A 19,609-nucleotide genomic window follows, 5' to 3' on the forward strand; every position below is an offset into this window, starting at 1 on the left:
AGCCTGGGCTCGTGCTGCGAGGACGTGGCGTTCTGAGGAGGTGCTGCGGCAGCTCAGGCCTCAGCCCGGGTGCTGTGGTCACCTTCCAGGGACCTGAGTTTTGCAGAGCCTCACGAAATCTAATATTTTTTGACCTTTTTGCTCCGTTACATCAGACTCAGGCTTCCAGTCCTTGAGGTCCTTCCCAGCTCTCCTCTTCCATGCTGGTCACCAACTTGTGCCGCTTTCCAAGCTCAGTCAGCAGCTTTACACTTTTCTCCTCTCAGTCTTTTTCCAGGCGGTTCCTGATACAACTTAGGGAAAATTATCCAAGTTCATAGCTAAACTTCACAGCATCCAGCATTTTAAAGCTACAGCTATTTTTGAAATGAGTCAGAGCCATTGCGTGGGTGGCCCGGGCACTGTCCAGATCTTATTTGTGACTCCCTTCTTCTCCTCCCTCTTCGCCTTGACTGCGTTCGTAGGTTCCCTGTTATTTTATATACCATTGCTGATTTTTCAAGGCAAAAATTTAACCTCTCTCAGCGTGTTGTTTTCACACAGAGCACCGCAGCCTTGATTCTGGTTAGGGGTCGGGGCAGTCGTATCCTAGAGTGAAAATATTTAATATTTAAATCGGATTCCAGTGAGGTGCTGGCTGGGAAACCCATATGAAGGTTTGCTGCCTCTCAGAGTTGGCCCGGTCTGCTGGTGATGGCGCTGGGGTATTGGGAGGAAGGAGGAAGTATTTTAAAAATTGGAGAACTGATAAACTTTTCATTTAAATATCTTGATTTCTTTTTTCTCCCCCTCACCTCTATGAACATTCCAAATATATATGAATATATAAGTAAGAAACTTGTATAGAAACCAGTTTTTCTCAGAATAGTTAGTATTTGTATATACATAGATTTACCTTCAGTGTAAATCAGAAACACCACTTTTATTTAGGCAGGCTCAGAACAGCGGGCTTTTGTCTGTTCTAAAGCCGCAGGTGGCTAGCGCCGCTCCGAACATCCTTTCGTGGCTGTTGCCTTTCTTTCTGGGTTATAACATTTCTTCTCGATCTGCTCCCGTTTCAGTCCAGCCACCAAAGCTGCTCCTTTTCCATCCTCACCTTACCCAGTGACCAGCGCCAAGGCTTTTGCCCGGTAAATTTGTCCTCCTAAGCCGCTGAGCAGAAACGCAGACCTTCTCTTCCGTTTTCACGACCAGAAAAAGAAGAGAAGGTGGCTGAGTTCTTCCCACCCGCCTCGGAGTCGCTGGCTACGGTCCGTGAGCTGACAGAAGCCTTTCCCTGCGCAGAAAGCGGACGGGGGTGCGGGGTCGTTCCGGGGATAGGCTGTAACCCATTAACACAGATCTGGTTTAACTCCTTCAGCACTGCACGCACAAAACGAGCCATCGAATTTGCTGAGATGTTCTCTGCCTCCGTCAGTGGAATTCTCTGACCTTGAAATAAGCCATCCCGCCCCCGAGACCTATAAAATGCCAATAAATCTGTTTGCCTTGCCCCAGTCCCTGGCACACAGCAGTTAGATAATCCTCGGCTGGTTTAAGTGTCGTCCCATGTCGCTGCCATTTCTATAAAAAGCCCAGTGAAGCGTGATCTTCTGCGCGCAAGTCCTCTTCCCTCTTGCGTCTTTCTGATGAAACGTGTGTGTTTCGTGGCTGAGCATCCGACACTTGGAGTCTGTGGCTGCGTTGGCTTAGAGACGGAGAGGGAGAGGCTCGGAAGAAGCGCTGCCTGTGCTCCGGTCGCAGTCCGAGCTGGCAAAGCTCTTGAATCCATGCAGGAGGGTAAAGCTCCATTTGAAACTGCTTGGGTTGATGTTTGAGGACAGGCTGAGGGAGTTGGGGCTGTTCAGCCTGGAGAAGAGAAGGCTCCGGGGTGGCCTTAGAGCAGCTGCCAGTGTCTGAAGGGGCCGACAGGAAGGATGGAGAGGGGCTTTTCACAAGGGTGTGCTGTGATAGGACAAGGGGGAATGGCTCTAAACTAAAAGAGGGCAGATTTAGATTAGAGATTAGGAAGAAATTCTTCCCCATGAGGGTGGTGAGGGCCTGGCCCAGGTCACCCAGAGAAGCTGTGGCTGCCCCCTCCCTGGCAGTGCTCAAGGCCAGGCTGGATGGAGCTCTGAGCAACGTGGTCTGGTGGAAGATGTCCCTGCTGATGGCAGGGGGGTTGGAACCACATGATCTTTAAGGTCCCTTCCCACCCAAACCATTCTATGGTTTCATTCTATGTATCAGAGTGTACTGGCCTCAAGTTGCATCAGGGGAGGTTCAGATTGGATATTAGGAAAAATTTCTTTCCTGAAAGAGTGGTCAGGCCTTGGCCCAGGCTGCCCAGGGCAGTGGTGGAGTCCCCATACCTGGAGGGGTTCAAAAGCTGTGTAGATGTGGCCCTTGGGGACATGGTTTAGCAGGCATGGTGGGGTTGGGTTGGCGGTTGGACTTGGTGATCTTGGAGGTCTTTTCCAACCTTGATGATCACAGAATCACAGAATAGTAGGGGTTGGAAGGGACCTCTGTGGGTCGTCTAGTCCTACCTCCCCGCCGAAGCAGGGTCACCCAGAGCAGGCTGCACAGGACCTTGTCCAGGCGGGTCTTGAATATCTCCAGAGAAGGAGACTCCACAACCTCCCTGGGCAGCCTGGGCCAGGGCTCCGTCACCCTCAGAGGGAAGAAGTTCTTCCTCTTGTTCAGACGGAACTTCCTGTGCCTCAGTTTGTGCCCATTGCCCCTTGTCCTGTCACTGGGCACCACTGAAAAGATGATGCTGTCGTTCTATGATTCTGTGATAGGAGATTCTTAAAAGTGCAGCATCGAGGCTAGAACATCTTCCTAAAGGTTCTACTTGAAAGGAATTTGCATGTTTCAAAGAAAAACAGCTTTACACAGAGGCACGTATGGAAGCGGAGCTCTTTCCTGTAGCCGTGTCCCCAAAGTGTCGGTGCAGCTGAACCTCCAAGCGTCATTCCGTAAGGCTTCCGATCGCCTGTGCGAGCCGGGAGCGTTAACCGTGTGATGCCGTGAAGAGCCGGAGTTGAAGACTCAGTAGTGGGCAGACTGTTCAGCAGGTGTCCTCTATTGCGGCGCCGGGCACACGGGGGATTTCTCCTCCAAAGCCACACACCAAACACCCTGTCATTTCAGGCTAAATACAATCACAATGTACATATTCATTATATTTCTGAGAAATGTGTAGCATATTCATGACTTTTCCAAGAACTAATTACCATATCACAGAATCACAGAATAGTAGGGGTTGGAAGGGACCTCTGTGGGTCGTCTAGTCCAACCCTCCTGCCGAAGCAGGGTCACCCACAGCAGGCTGCACAGGACCTTGTCCAGGTGGGTCTTGAATATCTCCAGAGAAGGAGACTCCACAGCCTCCCTGGGCAGCCTGGGCCAGGGCTCCGTCACCCTCAGAGGGAAGAAGTTCTTCCTCATGTTCAGACGGAACTTCCTGTGCCTCAGTTTGTGCCCATTGCCCCTTGTCCTGTCACTGGGCACCACTGGAAAGAGCTTGGCCCCATCCTCCTGACACCCACCCTTCAGATATTTATAAGCATTTATTAGGTCCCCTCTCAGCCTTGTCTTCTCCAGGCTGAACAAGCCCAGCTCCCTCAGCCTCTCCTTGTAGGACAGATGCTCCAGTCCCCTCCTCACCCTCGTAGCCCTCCGCTGGACTCTCTCCAGTAGCTCCTCATCTTTCTTGAACTGGGGAGCCCAGCACTGGACACAGTACTCTAGATGAGGCCTCACCAGGGCAGTGTAGAGGGGAAGGAGAACCTCCCTCGTCCTGCTGGCCACACTCTTCTTGATGCATATGTTAATGTCTTTCATGCATGTTCCGTCTGAACATGAGGAAGAACTTCTTCACTCTGAGGGTGACAGAGGTCTGGAACAGGCTGCCCAGGGAGGTTGTGGAGTCTCCTTCTCTGGAGATCTTCAAGACCCACCTGGACGTGGTCCTGTGCAGCCTGCTCTGGGTGACCCTGCTTCGGCAGGGGGTTGGACTGGGTGACCCACAGAGGTCCCCTTCCAACCCCGAACATTCTGTGATTCTATGTCTGTTAGCTTCCTTGGGTGGTCTTTGGGGGTCTGAAGATAAAGGCTTATGCTCCTCATCACAGTGTCCGCTGGTTGACCTGTGCTTCTGTGCAAACTCAGTTCTGAGATCATGTCTACCGTGTCCTTCCAGGTTGTTTTGCTCCGGTCTCGTTGCCCTCTTGGTGCCTCTTTCTCTCTGTAGCTTGGTCCATCTGCCCTCCCAAGGCCGAGCTGTCCAAAGAACATTGTTTAGGAGCCTCTCTATCTTAGAGCTTTCCTGTCTTCTCAAAACAGCAAGAATTTAGTTTAATTACAATCACTCTAGTAGGAATTTTACATTTTCGGGTATCATCACGTGCTTCTGAGCTCATTTTGCTTCGCTCCTGCGGAATGGCAGCGAGGAGAGCTGCTAAACCTTCCCCACAGCCGGAAGTTCAGTTTTAGGAAGGTCCCTGGGATGGCTACGTGCACCTTCACACCTCTGCACACGGGGACGGCGGTATGAAAATGTGGGGAGGAGGATTTCAGCCATTTCTACCCAAAACAGCACGCGAGCGGGTATGTTTTCCAAACACACCTCGTTTACTGGCAGTCAGCAGCGTGCCAGCCGCCGTCTGTCACCTCCGTGTCATCAAAGAGCAGCAGCCGCCTGCTCTTCTGTCGTGTTTTCACTCTCTTTCGGGGTAAAACGTGAGCGAGGGGCCAGATCAGGAGCAGCTCGGTTCGCGACGTGCCCCTGCCTTCAAGGCCTCGAGCAGGAGAAGTGCTGTGGCACCTCTGGACGGCGAACTCGCAGAACAAAGGAGAAAATCTCATTTAATTTCTCCTTTAGAATCAATTTTAGAGCCGGCGTGAGGTGGTTGCTGCCCGTCGCCAGCCCGTACCGACGTCTCGGCTGTTTCACGGACAGCTGGCGCAGGAAACGGCGTGGGAAGAACAAGCCACTGACCCGGTCTTCTCCGGACAACCTTGAGCAGGACGCGGTGTCGGAGGGGGGTGGCCTGGCCAGCGAGCATCGCGCTCTGCTGGTTTTTAAGCTTCTGGTGTCGCCAGGTCTGCGTTTGATCTCTCTCTGCTACTTATATTTTTGGTTAGGAAAAATCATCCTAGAGCAGCATCAAGGAGAAGGAAAAAGCAAGGATTCTCATAAATTATATTTTTTTCTCAGTATGATAAAACCAGGCAGTGTTTCAAAGCGAGGATTCTCATAAATATAAATTATGTTTTTTCAGTACGATAGAACCGGGCAGTGTTTTAAAATCTTATGAGGGCTGTCATCAGCGGCGCTGAGTCTGGTTGGAGGCCGGTAACTAGAGGTGTCCCTCAGAGGTCAGTACTGGGCCCAGACTTGTTGAACTTCATCAATGACCTGGAAGAAGAGTTAGAGTGGACCCTCAGCAAGTTTGCTGATGACACCAAACTGGGAGGAGTGGTGGATACACCGGCAGGCTGTGCTGCCATTCAGCGAGACCTGGACAGGCTGGAGAGTTGGGCAGAGAGGAACCTGATGAGGTTCAACCAGGGGCAAGGGCAGGGTCCTGCCCCTGGGGAGGAACAACCCCAGGCACCAGTACAGGCTGGGGCTGACCTGCTGGAGAGCAGCTCTGCGGAGAGGGACTGGGAGTGCTGGGGGACGACAGGGTGACCATGAGCCAGCAGTGTGCCCTGGGTGCCAAGAAGGCCAATGGGATCCTGGGGTGCATTAGGAGGAGTGTGGGCAGCAGGATGAGGGAGGTTCTCCTCCCCCTCTGCTCTGCCCTGGTGAGGCCCCATCTGCAGTGCTGTGTCCAGTGCTGGGCTCCCCAGTTCAAGAAAGATGAGGAGCTACTGGAGAGAGTCCAGCGGAGGGCTACGAGGATGAGGAGGGGACTAGAGCATCTCTCCTACGAGGAGAGGCTGAGGGAGCTGGGCTTGTTCAGCCTGGAGAAGAGAAGGCTGAGAGGGGACCTTAGAAATGCCCATAAATCTCTTCAGGGTGGGTGTCAGGAGGATGGGGCCAGACTCTTTGCAGTGGTGCCCAGTGACAGGACAAGGGGCAACGGGCACAAACTGAAGCCGAGGAAGCTCCAGCTGAAGACGAGGAAGAACTTCTTCCCTCTGAGGGTGACGGAGCCCTGGCCCAGGCTGCCCAGAGGGGCTGTGGAGTCTCCTTCTCTGGAGATATTCCAACCCCGGCTGGACGCGGTGCTGTGCAGCCTGCTCTGGGTGACCCTGCTTCGGCAGGGGGTTGGGCTGGGGGATCCCCAGAGGGCCCTTCCAACCCCCACCATGCTGGGATTCTGGGGTTCTGTTATGAGCCAAAGCTCTTCTCCTGGATGCAGTTTGAAGTCTTTTACAGAAATCCTTTCACATAATTTCCAGGATTGGCCATATAAAACTGGGTCTTTAGGGTAGAGGACGTTACAGTGAGCTTGTCGAAAGCCTTTTCGGCTGGGCTGGACGTCAGACCGCTCGAGCCGCTCCCACCCGTGCCGTCCTCTTCATGCACCACCCAGCGACCGAAACCCTCGGCTCTGTGGGCGCCGATCCGTCCGTGTCCCAGCCCTGGCTGCGCAGGAGCCGGCTGGGTCAGCGCAGCTGAAAATCCTCCCCTGCGAAATCTCGGCCTGGGGTTCAGAGCCTCTCGGGGTCTCACCTCTTTGCAGAAACCGTAGCTGATGTTAAATTAGCTTCTAATTCTAAAATTAGCTTCTCATGCACCAGTACAGGCTTGGGGTGGACCTGCTGGAGGGCAGCTCTGTGGAGAGGGACCTGGGTGTCCTGGTGGACGACAGGGTGACCATGAGCCAGCAGCGTGCCCTGGGTGCCAAGAAGGCCAGTGGGATCCTGGGGTGCATTAGGAGGAGTGTGGGCAGCAGGGCGAGGGAGGTTCTCCTCCCCCTCTACTCTGCCCTGGGGAGGCCCCATCTGCAGTGCTGGGTCCAGTGCTGGGCTCCCCAGTTCAAGAAAGATGAGGAGCTGCTGGAGAGAGTCCAGCGGAGGGCTACGAGGATGAGGAGGGGACTGGAGCATCTCTCCCAGGAGGAGAGGCTGAGGGAGCTGGGCTTGTTGAGCCTGGAGAAGAGAAGGCTGAGAGGTGACCTCAGAAATGCCTACAAATCTCTTCAGGGTGGGTGTCAGGAGGACGGGGCCAGACTCTTTCCAGTGGTGCCCAGCGACAGGACAAGGGGCAACGGGCACAAACTGAAGCCGAGGAAGTTCCAGCTGAAGACGAGGAAGAACTTCTTCCCTCTGAGGGTGACGGAGCCCTGGCCCAGGCTGCCCAGAGAGGCTGTGGAGGCTCCTTCTCTGGAGATATTCCAGCCCCGGCTGGACAAGGTCCTGTGCAGCCTGCTCTGGGTGACCCTGCTTCGGCAGGGGGCTGGGCTGGGGGATCCCCAAGGGCCCTGCCAACCCCTGCCGCTGGGATTCTGGGATTCTGTGAGTGCGCTGGTGTCATTCTTCCGTGCTTCATAGAAGGCGGCTTTGGCCGAGGGTCGACCTTCACAAATTCACAGTTCACTTGCCAGAGCCCGCTGGGGCCTGGACCTTTCGAATTTCGGCCTTCAGCTTTGGCTTTCCGCGGCGCTGAGGAAGAGCAGCGCTGCAGCTCCGAAGCCTGGGGCGGGCAGGGAAAGGTTGCACCCTCGCGGATTTTTTTTTTCTTCCCCAGGACTTGGAACTAACAGGGCTTTTCCCAACCAGCTGCCTCTCGGCGTGCGGAATGAGGGAAAAACCCCTCCAAGGAGAACCGGTGAGCACCGGAGAACACTTTGTGAGGGTTTTTTTTCTCCTTTGTATCCACCATCTCGCACGCTGCGCGACGCCGGCGTTCGCTGCGCGGAGAAAACGGACGCGGGGTAGAGCTCTAACGTCTCGCTCCTTCTCCACAGGGCCGAAGCGGAGCGGTGCCGGGGGGCATCCCGTACCGAAGGCCGAATCGTCCCAGGCCCACGGCCGATCTCTCGGAAGAGGAAACCAAAAGAATCGCCAGGATCTTCTCTGCTCAGCTGTCCAAGAAGGAGTAGCGCTGGCGAGAGGCCGGCGGCTGCTTCCCGAGCCGCGGCCCAACACGGCGGCAAAGGCCGAGTCCTCCGGGAAGAGGAGGTGGAAGCCGTAGGTTTCGGGCTCTGATTTTTAATTTGCTTGGTTGGTGTCCCCTCAGCGGGACCTGAAGCCCGGCGGCCGACCACGGGGAGCTGAGCGAGCGTTGTGTCCTGCGAGGGCAGGTCCCCGCTGAGACTCACCACTCCAGCAACCGACGAGCCAATGTTGGCTCTCCAGAAGCTCCATTTCTCAGATTTATTCATATGAACTTTCTCTGTTTAGCCTTCTTTTGTACTTCTGGAGTGAACACAAAGCATCCCGGTGTGAGACGGCTCCTTGGGTGGAGCAGAGCGGGAGTTTGCCGTCCCAGCGGTGAGCAGTGACCTGTTGCCTCCCCGCTGTGAAGACGAGCTCCCTCCCTGGTGGCCTTTCAAAAATCCTTGGTGGGAAGCGTAATTCTCCGCTTCTCGAGGAACGCGTGTGCCCGAGCTGCTCCTGTAAATACGGGCCAAGGGTACTGCAACGTCCTGACGTGTGTACAAAAGGGTTTTACTACAAATATGTAACTTTTTTTCTATCCTAAATTATTTTTGTACATTTTTATGTCAGGTACCTTTTGGGTAACGGACTTTGGTACAAACCAAGCTAAGTTATTTTTGTACTGCTCTCCAGTCTTTGCCTTTCAATAAAATTCCCCCGGTTTCTTGCTGGCTGCTGCGAGGTGCCCCGAGCCGGTGGGCACCGGGCGGACGGGACCCCTTCCCCTGGAGAAACTCCTTCCCCTGGGGACGGCGCAGGTCCGCGGCCGGGCAGGGGGCACGCGGGAAGCTCGCCGCGTTGCAGACGGACGATGGCCGGATAGCGCAGCCGGCGCGGAACGAGTCGGACCTCGGAGGCGAGCGGGTGCTCCGAATTCAAGCTCCTTTTCACACCATGCTTTGAATTCAGGATTTAAAGAACGGAAGTGGCAGCATCCCTGTTTCCTCCCGCCTCTGCAGGGTTGGTTTTTCACAGGGGAAATCCTGACTGTGTCACTCGCTGCTGACGACTCGCCCGTGCTGCGTTAGACCCCGGTGGGGAAAATCTCTTGGGCCCTGCCTTGGGCCTCATCTGGAGTCCTCTGTCCAGTTCTGGGCTCCCCGGTTCAAGAAAGATGAGGAGCTACTGGAGAGAGTCCAGCGGAGGGCTACAAGGATGAGGAGGGGACTGGAGCATCTCTGCTACGAGGAGAGGCTGAGGGAGCTGGGCTTGTTCAGCCTGGAGAAGAGAAGGCTGAGAGGGGACCTTAGAAATGCCTCTAAATATCTGCAGGGTGAGTGTCAGGAGGACGGGGCCAGACTCTTTCCAGTGGTGCCCAGCGACAGGACAAGGGGCAACGGGCACAAACTGAAGCTGAGGAAGTTCCAGCTGAAGACGAGGAAGAACTTCTTCCCTCTGAGGGTGACGGAGCCCTGGCCCAGGCTGCCCAGAGGGGCTGTGGAGTCTCCTTCTCTGGAGATATTCAAGACCCGCCTGGTCAAGGTCCTCTACAACCTACTGTAGGTGACCCTGCTTCGGCAGGGGGTTGGACTGGGTGACCCACAGAGGTCCCTTCCAACCCCAAACATTCTGTGATTCGGTGCCCGCACGCTGCCGCAGAGCTCGGAGCCTCCCGCCAGCCGCCCGAAGCGGGGCCATCAGCGCGGCCCTGTGACTCCCGGCGAGGGCAGCTGGGTCGTGAACACGGTCACGGAGGAGGTGATGATGTCGACAGCTGAGTTGCATCTGAGGTATGAGATCAACAGCTTCTTCCCCTTGCGTTTGGGTCAGCGGTGGAGCATGGGCCAGGAAAACGAGCCGGCAGCGAGCCGGAGAGGGGAGTTGGCGCCGGACGAGCTGCCTGGAGCCCGATGGATGCAGCAAAGGCAGCGTCAAACCAGCTCAGAATCGCTCTTGCGTGCGGGCGGGCAAGAGCCGAGGCTTTCTGCACAGCGAGGGGGACGTGCGGGCTGCCGGGAGCGCGTCGCGTGGCGGGGGGTGCCTGTAGTGCGGGATGGCTCCCGGGGACAGACGGGGCGAGTTTTAAGAAAACGGAGAAGAGGCATTTCTTGAATCTCCGAATCATTAAGGCTGGAAAAGACCTCCAAGATCATCAAGTCCAACTGCCAACCCAACCCCACCATGTCTGCTCAACCATGTCCCCAAGGGCCACATCCACATGGTGTTTGAACCCCTCCAGGGTTGGGGACTCCACCATTGCCCTGGGCAGCCTGGGCCAAGGCCTGACCACTCTTGCAGGAAAGAAATTTTTCCCAATATCCAATCTGAACCTCCCCTGACGCAGCTTGAGGCCATCTCCTCTCATCCTGTCGCTGGTTCCTGGGGAGAAGAGACCAACCCCCCCTCACTACACCCTCCTGTCAGGGAGCTGTAGAGAGCGAGAAGGTCTCCCCTCAGCCTCCTCTTCTCCAGACTGAGCAGCCCCATCTCCCTCAGCCGCTCCCCATCAGACTTGTTCTCCAGACCCCTCCCCAGCCTCGCTGCCCTTCTCTGGACACGCTCCAGCCCCTCAATGTCCTTCCTGGAGTGAGGGGCCCAAAACTGAACACAGCACTCGAGGTGCGGCCTCACCAGTGCTGTGTCCAGGGGCACGATCCCCTCCCAGGATTACGGCTGCGGGGTCCATGCCGGGGTCGAAGGGCTCCGACCTGCCCCGCTCTGCCACCAAACCATCATCGCAAAGCCCTGGGCACTCGTTGCCTGCGCCGCGCCCTTCCCAGCACGTGTTTAGCCTAAAAATCCGCACCCGTGGGTGCTGGAGGTCGGGGCAGGACCCCCCCTCCCAACCCGAGCCCTGTGGGGGAGCGGAGGGTTGGAAACACAGCAGCCCCGTCACGAGTGCTGGGTGGCCCCACCGTCACCGTCTCAAATGCCAGCGGGGGAACTGGGTTTGGCTGTCACCCGACGCCCGCGGCCGCTGGAATGTCCTCCCGCGCGCGATATAAGGCGAGGGCCAAGGCGCCGGCAGCCGGGCGATGGCTGCGTGGCGAGGGGCGTGAGGCAGAGGACGCGGTGCCGAGGTCCCACGGTGCGGCCCCGGGGAGGTCACGGCGGGGGAGAGGCTTTCACCCAGCTCCTCTGTTTTGCCCTGGGTGGGACTGGACGGGGTGGGGGGGGACATCGGTGAACCCCGTGCCGAGCGAGGACGCCCCGAGCCTCGGCTTCCCCCGGGCTGCGGGCGAGGAAATGGGAAATTTGGCTTTCGGGGTTGTCCGAAGTTGTCCCACAGCCATCGCGTCCCTAAACCGGGCTCCCCCTTTTTCCTCCCAGCGCCCACCCCACCACGATGGTGGGTCTGAAGCCCCCCGAGGTGCCCCCGACAGCCGCCGTGAAGTTCTTCAGCGCGGGGACGGCCGGCTGCATCGCCGACCTCGTCACCTTCCCCCTGGACACCGCCAAGGTGCGGCTGCAGGTACGATCCCCACCTCCGGCCCCCCGCAGCGGTGGGGTGACAACCCCCCCCTAAACCCCCATCACCCCATTTCTGCATCCCGCAGATCCAGGGCGAGGTGCGGATCCCCCGCGGCGCCGGCACCGTGCAGTACCGGGGCGTTTTGGGGACGCTGAGCACCATGGTGAGGACGGAGGGACCCCGCAGCCTGTACAGCGGGCTGGCGGCCGGCCTGCAGCGCCAGATGAGCTTCGCCTCCATCCGCATCGGGCTCTACGACTCCGTCAAGCAGCTCTACACCCCCAAGGGTGCCGAGAGTGAGTGGCCAGCGGGGGGGGTCGGGACCCTGTCCCCAAAGCAACGACCCTCTCCCGGGGGAGGGGGTCCCCAAACTGCTCACCCCCCAGGGGTCCCGACGGGGTGGGGGGTTCCTGGGTGTGCTGGTGGACAACAGGTTGACCATGAGCCAGCAGTGTGCCCTGGCTGCCAAGAAGGCCGATGGGATCCTGGGGTGCATCAGGAGGAGTGTGGGCAGCGGGGCGAGGGAGGTTCTCCTCCCCCTCTGCTCTGCCCTGGTGAGGCCCCATCTGCAGTGCTGTGTCCAGTGCTGGGTTCCCCAGTTCAAGAAAGATGAGGAGCTACTGGAGAGAGTCCAGCGGAGGGCTACGAGGATGGTGAGGGGACTGGAGCATCTGTCCTACGAGGAGAGGCTGAGGGAGCTGGGCTTGTTCAGCCTGGAGAAGAGAAGGCTGCGAGGGGACCTTAGAAATGCCTACAAATATCTGCATGGTGGGGGTCAGGAGGATGGGGCCAGACTCTTTCCAGTGGTGCCCAGCGACAGGACAAGGGGCAACGGGCACAAACTGAAGCCGAGGAAGTTCCAGCTGAACCCGAGGAAGAACTTCTTCCCTCTGAGGGTGATGGAGCCCTGGCCCAGGCTGCCCAGAGGGGCTGGGGAGTCTCCTTCTCTGGAGATATTCAAGACCCGGCTGGATGCGGTGCTGTGCACCCTGCTCTGGGTGACCCTGCTCTGGCAGGGGGTTGGGCTGGGGGATCCCCAGGGGTCCCTGCCAACCCCGACCATCCTGTGATTCTGGGATTCCCAGCGCCTGCCCTCTCCAGGCGCAGGGCTGGGGGCGCGGGTGCTGGCGGGCTGCACCACGGGCGCGGTGGCGGTGACGTGCGCCCAACCCACCGACGTGGTCAAGGTGCGGTTCCAGGCCAACGGGGCGCTGCCGGCGGGCGCCCGGCGGTACAGCGGGACGGTGGACGCCTACTGCACCATCGCCAGGGAGGAGGGCGTCCGCGGGCTGTGGCGAGGTAGGGACGGAGGAGAACTGGGACGGGGACTGGGAAGGGGTGGGAATGGGGACACCCACCTGGGATGCCACCACCCTCCTGCACAGGGACGCTGCCCAACATCGCCCGCAACGCCATCATCAACTGCGGCGAGCTCGTCACCTACGACCTCGTTAAGGACGCGCTGCTGCGGGCGCAGCTGATGACAGGTGAGGACGGCGCTGGGGAGGGGACACACAGCCGGGCGCCGTCCCCCTCCCCACGACGCTCAGCTCTGCCCTGCAGACAACGTCCCCTGCCATTTCGTGGCCGCCTTCGGCGCCGGCTTCTGCGCCACGCTGGTGGCGTCGCCGGTGGACGTGGTGAAGACGCGGTACATGAACGCCGGCCCCGGGCAGTACCGCAACGTGCTCAGCTGCCTCCTCGCCCTGCTGATGCAGGACGGCCTCGCCGGCTTCTACAAGGGGTGAGCTGGGGGACGTCGCGCTGACACCGACGCCGCGCTTCACCCCGCGGCATCGCCCGGCGCTCCCCGGCCATCCCGACGCCGGCGGCTGCTCTTCCTGGCGCAGGTTCGTCCCGTCCTTCCTGCGGCTCGGCTCCTGGAACATCGTGATGTTCGTCTCCTACGAGCAGCTGCAGCGCGCCGCGGTGCTGGCACAGTCCTGACCCGCCCCGGCCCCTCTCGTCAGCGTTGGCGAGACGCAAGAGTAAATTACATTAATTGGCGAAGCGGTGGGAGAGCAGCGATGGCCAACGCCCCCAGCCCGACGGAGACTCCGGAGAGGGAGCGACGAGACGGACGGAGAAACGACGAGAAGGTTTCCGGAGAGAAGTTTAAGGTGGAAAAAAAGGAAAAAAAAAATACAGGTTTTTTTTTTTCCAGCTGGGAAGAGCAGCGCTTCCCGGCAGCGGCGGGACCGAGCCGGGGGATGCGGCCATTCCTGCAATTCCTTCCAATAAACCGCCCCTATGGGGTGCGAGCGCAGCAGGGCTCCTTGCTTTGCTTCAGGGGGGGATTTTATTTTGATCTCCCGATAGAAAAAGGCAAATCCGAAAGCAAAAGAGGCGCTCGAAGTCTTCCCAGGGTGTGGCGGAGAGGGTTTCCAAGTAGGATGAAATACAGCCACAACCGCTGCCCCGGGGGGGGACGCTGCCCCCTCCGTGCCCTCAGCTCGGTTTCACCCCCCGCCCATGCCACAAAATCCAGATTTTCTCCCGTTCTCATCCTGAAAAGGCTGCGGGGTGGAGGGGGTTGAAAAAAAACCAGGATTTCTGCCCACATTCCTGCAGCTCAGCTCCTGGAATGCCGTGATGTTTGTCACCTATGAGTTGGTGACACGGGGCCCGACGGCCACTGGCAGGAGCGCAGCGAGGGTTTGAGTAAATCCTGCGGTCTTTTTTTTCCCTGGTTTTGTCCTTGCCCTCACGTCCCTGCGTAGTCACCCCCGAACCACAGTCTTGTTCAACTTCTTCATCAAGGACCTGGATGAAGAGTTAGAGTGGACCCTCAGCAAGTTTGCTGATGACACCAAACTGGGAGGAGTGGTGGATACGCCAGAAGGCTGTGCTGCCATCCAGCGAGACCCGAACAGGCTGGAGAGTTGGGCAGAGAGGAACCTGATGAGGTTCAACAAGGGCAGGGGCAGGGTCCTGCGCCTGGGGAGGAACAACCCCAGGCACCAGTACAGGCTGGGGCTGACCTGCTGGAGAGCAGCTCTGCGGAGAGGGACTGGGAGTGCTGGGGGACGACAGGGTGACCATGAGCCAGCAGCGTGCCCTGGCTGCCATGAAGGCCAATGGGATCCTGGGTGCATTAGGAGGAGTGTGGCCAGCAGGTCGAGGTAGGTTCTCCTCCCCCTCTGCTCTGCCCTGGTGAGGCCCCAGCTGCAGTGCTGCGTCCAGTGCTTGGCTCCCCAGTTCAAGAAAGATGAGGAGCTACTGGAGAGAGTCCAGCGGAGGGCTACGAGGATGAGGAGGGGACTGGAGCATCTCTCCCAGGAGGAGAGGCTGAGGGAGCTGGGCTTGTTCAGCCTGGGGAAGAGAAGGCTGAGAGGGGACCTTAGAAATGTCGATAAATATCTGCAGGGTGGGTGTCAGGAGGACGGGGCCAGACTCTTTGCAGTGGTGCCTAGTGACAGGACAAGGGGCAACGGGCACAAACTGAAGCCGAGGAAGCTCCAGCTGAAGATAAGGAAGAACTTCTTCCCTCTGAGGGTGATGGAGCCCTGGCCCAGGCTGCCCAGAGGGGCTGTGGAGTCTCCTTCTCTGGAGATATTCCAACCCCGGCTGGACGTGGTCCTGTGCATCCTGCTCTGGGTGACCCTGCTTGGGCAGGGGGTTGGGCTGGGGGATCTCCAGAGGGCCCTGCCAACCCCACCATGCTGGGATTCTGTGAACCGTCGCTGCTCCCATGCAGGAGTGGAGCTGGGAGTACTGCAACCCGCCCCCCCCCCCCCCCCAAATCCTCCAGCACCCCTCGTGGGGTGGCAGGGATGGAGCCGACTCCTCGCTGAGGCCCAGGGGAAACAGGCACAAGGGTGCTGCGTTTTGGGGTGCTGGGTGCCGGGAACCCCCTCTACCTGCTCCCAGGGCTTTATTGGAGGGAGGGCGGAGGCCGTCGCTCCCTAGGACAGGAGAGCGCTTCTCAGGAGCGTCTTCTTCTCCGGCGTGAGCTTCTTGGGAAAGCAGATGTTGAAGTAGATGAGGAGGTCACCTCTGCGCCGGGGGTCCTGGAGCAGCGGCATCCCCTCCCCCGGCACCACTTTGCAGTACGTGGGGCTGCGAAGGGAAGGACGGAGCTGGGAGGAGCTGCGGGACCCAGCTCCCCGACCGCAGAGCCCCCCCATCCCCGCACGCTTCCCAGCGGGTTTCTCAGGGCGAGGTTGCTCCTCCAGCTCCAAGCGGAGGCCTGCCTTGTGTCCCCAGGCTCCTCGGGTCTTCCACCCACCCACACCAAGCCCTCTCCCAGAAGATCAGCCCGTGGTGGGCACCCTCCTCCTCCAGGCTGGTTTCCCCCCAGCCCCACAGCTCCTGGAAAAGCTTTGGAGCACCAAAATCGCGCTAATTCCGGCAACGGGGACGCGCTCGGGAAGCGCCGAGCTCTCACCGGGGAGCAGCGCGCCAACGCCGAGTTTCCTCCCAAGTGCCCCGTCCGCCTCCTCGGCCACCGCGCCGGCCCCGCAGCCGCTTGCCCCACGGCGCTTACTCCACGATGTCGTTGATGGGGATGTTCAGCAGCCTCCCGTCCAGCGTCCTCACCTCCACCGCGCAGCCGACCAGCGCCTGCAAGGCACACAGCGGGTCCCGCAGCTGCCACGCACAGCCCCAGGGGGCAAACGTAAGCCGGGGCCGGCTCCGGCCTCTCGCTTGGGCTCTTTACCTTCCCCAGGGGGACGGTGGCGATGTACACGAGGTTGTCGTTGGCTCTTTTGAACCTCGGGTGGGGTTTCTCCTGGACAATGAAGGTGATGTCAGCTGGAATGACGTTTGGGCCCTAAAATTGAGAGGAAAAAAAACCCCAAAAATGAACATCGTGTGGAGTTTCTCCTGCACAACGAAGGTGATCTCAGCTGGAGTGATATTTGGGCCCTAAAATTGAAGGGGGAAAAAAACCAAACCAAAAACTAACATCACGTAGAATTTCTCCTGGACAATGAAGGTGATGTCAGCTGGAATGATGTCTGGGCCCTAAAACTGAGGGGAAAGAAAACCCCAAAAACGAACATTGTGTGGAGTTTCTCCTGCACAACGACGGTGATGCGAGCTGGGGTGATGTTTGGGCCCTAAAATTGAGGGGAAAAATAAGATATCTGGATTTTTTCGGTCTAAACCATATGATCTTACAGAGGGAAAGGTGACACGAATGCCTGTCCCTTGGTGGCTGCTTTCAGCTGGCTACGGAGAAGGGGAAGGTGTTTTGTTCATTTAATAAAACAAAACGGCCAAGAGAAATCAGACCGGGGTTCACAAAGGTGACACCAGGCAGCAAACCACCCCTTTTCAATTCTGTTTTTAACCATCCTACGGAAAACCCGGGCAGGAAGGGTTCCTCAGCGCGTTTCTGAGCGCGGTGACGCTGGATCGCCCCGTTCGCCGCGCTGCCGACCGCCCGCAGCAACGGGCAACCCACAAAGAGCTTCCGCCAGGGTCGTTACCTGGTCTCCTTCCTTCTCGAAGGTGATCCTGGTGCCCTGCTTCCAGCCCGGCTGCACGTCGATCGTGAGGATTTTATCTCTGATGGTGCTCGTTTGGCCGTCTTCGTTCATCACCTGGGGGGTAGATGAGGGGGTGAGCAGAACCGGGTGCCCTTGGGAGAGGTTGGGTCTGCGGCCAGGTGGGAGCTCGGCTCGGCCGGCAGAGCAGCCAGCACCGGGCTCCGGTTCCCCCAGCCCGGATGAGGACCCTGCGGTGCCGGACACGGCCCGGCTGGTGGGGCAGCCACCTCCAGGCTGTCACAGAATGGTTTGGGCTGGAAGGGACATGGCAAGGCCATCCAGTCAAGGCCCCTGCCACAGGCAGGGACATCTCCAACTGGATCAGGTCGCTCAGAGCCCTGTCCAACCTGGCCTGGAATGTTCCCAGGGATGGGGCATCGACCACCTCTCTGGGCAACCTGGGCCAGGGCCTCACCACCCTCACCATAAATTAATTTCTCCTCATATCCAGTCTAAATCTCCCCTCTTTTAGTTCAAAACCGTTCCCCTTGTCCTATGCTACAGGCCCTGCTGAAACGTTTGTCCCCAGCCCCCTTTAAGCACTGGAAAGCTGCCTTCTCTTCCCCAGGCTGAGCAGCCCCAGCTCTCCCAGCCTTTCCTCCCAGCAGAGGGGTTCCAGCCCTCACATCATTGCTGGGGCCTCCTCTGGCCCCGCTCCCACAGCTCCAGCTCTGTCCTGTGCTGAGGGCTCCAGAGCTGGACGCAGGACTCCCGGGGGGTCTCAGCAGAGCGGGGCAGAGGGGCAGAATCCCCTCCCTCACCCCGTGCCCACGCTGCTGGGGATGCAGCCCAGGGCACGGTTGGCCTTCGGGGCTGCCAGCGCACACTGCCGGGTCCTGGCCAGCTTCTCATCCCCCAGCACCCCAAGTCCTTCTCAGCAGGGCTGCCACCCCACCGAGGGACAACACAGAGAGGTGATCTGTGACGCCATGGTGCCCAAAGACAGGGTTGTAGCTGCTCTGCTCATCCAGCCACACGTGAGCCAGTGGTGACAAGGACGGCTCCTGCTCCACAGCTAGGCAGCTGCAGGTACAAATGGGATCAGATCAAGCAGGAGAAACTCAGGGCTGGAACCAGGAGATTTGGGACAGCGAGAGGAGGGACGCAGGTCACTGGGAGCAGAGAGGAGACACAGCGCGGTGTAAAAATTCAACTGTGCGAGCCCAGGAAACGCTGTGCTGCTCCTCACCCTGCTCCGAAACCAGCCCTGCCTTCCCACCAGCTTCCACCTCACCCCTCGCGCCGAATTCCCTTTGGCAAGCCAGGAGAGGAGAGCACCCGTTCGGATCCTGCCGGTGTTTGTGCCGGGTTCCGTGCAGATCCCCCTCCGCAGCGCAGACGTGGAGCCACCCCCCGACCCTGCCCAGCGTGCCCCCCCTTCAGCCCCACCGCCCCTACCCTGCGCGAGATCTTCATCTTCTTGGTGCAGCCGTAGAAGAGGTCTTCAAGGGAGAGGCAGAGATCCCGCACGACCGGGGGGTCTTGCTTCACCGCTCCTCGTCCTCGCAGCCCTCCGAAGGGCAGGGTCAACTCCGAGCCATCCTCAGCAAAGAACTCTGCAGGAGCGAGCAGAGGTGGGCTGAGGGGGGTCACCACGCTCGCATCAGAGGTCTAGGGGGGTCCCTTGGGGTCTCCTCATCATGGAAGCTGAGCGCCCTAAATCTGCCACCCAGAAACCTGCTTCTGCCTGGGACCACCTTCCCCCTCCAGCTGAAGAGTTTTCCTCCGGGAGCGTTTTTATCTTGCTCACGCCTTTACGGCAGCCTCGCCAACCCAACCCCTCTTTTTGCCGCAAATCCTCGAAGAAAAGGGGCCCAACGGTCGCTGGGGAGAGCTGACGGCCTGAACATGCGCCCCTCGGGCCTCTCACCCGCCTGGGACCGAGGGAAGTCAGGATCTAACCTCCAGGCAGCGGGGGACCAGCAGCCCCAGAGGGACCTGAGAGTAGCTGGGGCAGGGAAACATCTCCTAAAGCTTAAAGCTCAGAGGTGGTGGTGGCCACAGCCCCACACAGAGGGGGAGCCTGGGCCACCCCCCGGAGCCCCCCACCTACCCGCAAAGGGGTTGTCTCCACCAAAGAACTCCTTGAAGACTTTGTCCGGGTTGTTGTGAAACACGTAGCCAGTGCTCCAGAGGTTTTCACCGCCACACTCCAAGGGGATGCCGCCTTTGAGCCCCTCTTCTCCAAACTTGTCGTAGACGCCTTTCTTCGTGGCTTAGGGAAGGAGGAGGAGTTGGGAATGGCCATGAGAGGGGAGAGCCTGAGATCCAGGCTTTGCTTGGGTGGAGGATGGAGACAGGATGGGGCAGGGGGGGAGCACACCAGCTTGGGGACAGCAAGGTGGGATGGAAGCAGTAGGTTAGTAAGCATGGTGGGGATGGGTTGATGTCTGGGCTTGATGATTTTAGACATCTTTTCCAGTCTTAACACTGGAGAGAGTCCAGCGGAGGGCTACGAGGATGATGAGGGGGTTGGAGCATCTCTCCTACGAGGAGAGGCTGAGGGAGCTGGGCTTGTTCAGCCTGGAGAATAGAAAGCTGAGCTGGAAGCTAATAAATGTTTATAAATATCTTCAGGGTGGGGTCAGGAGGACCCTCTGAG

At 58.8% G+C, this 19,609-nt stretch overlaps 3 protein-coding genes across 7 annotated transcripts in view; 2 read left to right on the forward strand and 1 right to left on the reverse strand.

Annotated features, from left to right (window-relative positions):
* The window catches only part of C2CD3 (C2 domain containing 3 centriole elongation regulator), a 66,861-nt gene extending 58,737 nt beyond the window's left edge, over positions 1 to 8,124 (forward strand). For 2 of the 3 annotated variants that reach the window (XM_075414805.1, XM_075414814.1), the window contains exon 33: positions 7,908 to 8,124. In XM_075414805.1, coding sequence (XP_075270920.1) covers positions 7,908 to 8,042 — 135 coding nt within the window. In that variant the 3' untranslated portion in view covers positions 8,043 to 8,124. Of the gene's footprint in view, positions 1 to 1,061; positions 1,539 to 7,907 lie in introns of those variants that run through there. The other variant, XM_075414823.1, reaches the window with a different exon arrangement.
* Positions 8,125 to 9,465: 1,341 nt separating this feature from the next.
* LOC142360619 (putative mitochondrial transporter UCP3) lies at positions 9,466 to 15,287 on the forward strand. Of its 3 annotated transcripts, XM_075414853.1 has the most exons (7): positions 9,468 to 9,830; positions 11,371 to 11,512; positions 11,598 to 11,808; positions 12,614 to 12,811; positions 12,898 to 12,999; positions 13,076 to 13,256; positions 13,363 to 13,550. In XM_075414853.1, the coding sequence occupies exons 1-7, from the start codon at positions 9,802 to 9,804 to the stop codon at positions 13,457 to 13,459; spliced, it is 960 nt and encodes a 319-aa protein (XP_075270968.1). In that variant the 5' UTR covers positions 9,468 to 9,801; the 3' UTR covers positions 13,460 to 13,550. The 3 variants fall into 3 exon arrangements, with proteins under 3 accessions (XP_075270951.1, XP_075270968.1, XP_075270959.1); XM_075414836.1 differs by having other exon boundaries at positions 9,466 to 9,830; positions 11,371 to 11,500; positions 12,898 to 13,256; positions 13,363 to 15,287; XM_075414844.1 differs by lacking the exon at positions 9,468 to 9,830 and adding an exon at positions 11,072 to 11,128 and having other exon boundaries at positions 12,898 to 13,256; positions 13,363 to 15,287.
* Positions 15,284 to 19,223, reverse strand: LOC142360622 (dnaJ homolog subfamily B member 13-like; the record flags this gene model as incomplete). The annotated part of the gene is made up of 6 exons (XM_075414865.1): positions 15,284 to 15,571; positions 15,999 to 16,075; positions 16,173 to 16,286; positions 16,948 to 17,061; positions 18,406 to 18,563; positions 19,061 to 19,223. Coding segments are annotated over 6 exons (780 nt in total), but the record flags the coding sequence as incomplete, so codon positions are not given.
* Between the last annotated feature and the right edge of the window lie 386 nt (positions 19,224 to 19,609).

This window comes from Opisthocomus hoazin, chromosome 1 (genome assembly GCF_030867145.1).
Source record: "Opisthocomus hoazin isolate bOpiHoa1 chromosome 1, bOpiHoa1.hap1, whole genome shotgun sequence".
In the NCBI taxonomy this organism is placed as follows: domain Eukaryota; kingdom Metazoa; phylum Chordata; class Aves; order Opisthocomiformes; family Opisthocomidae; genus Opisthocomus; species Opisthocomus hoazin.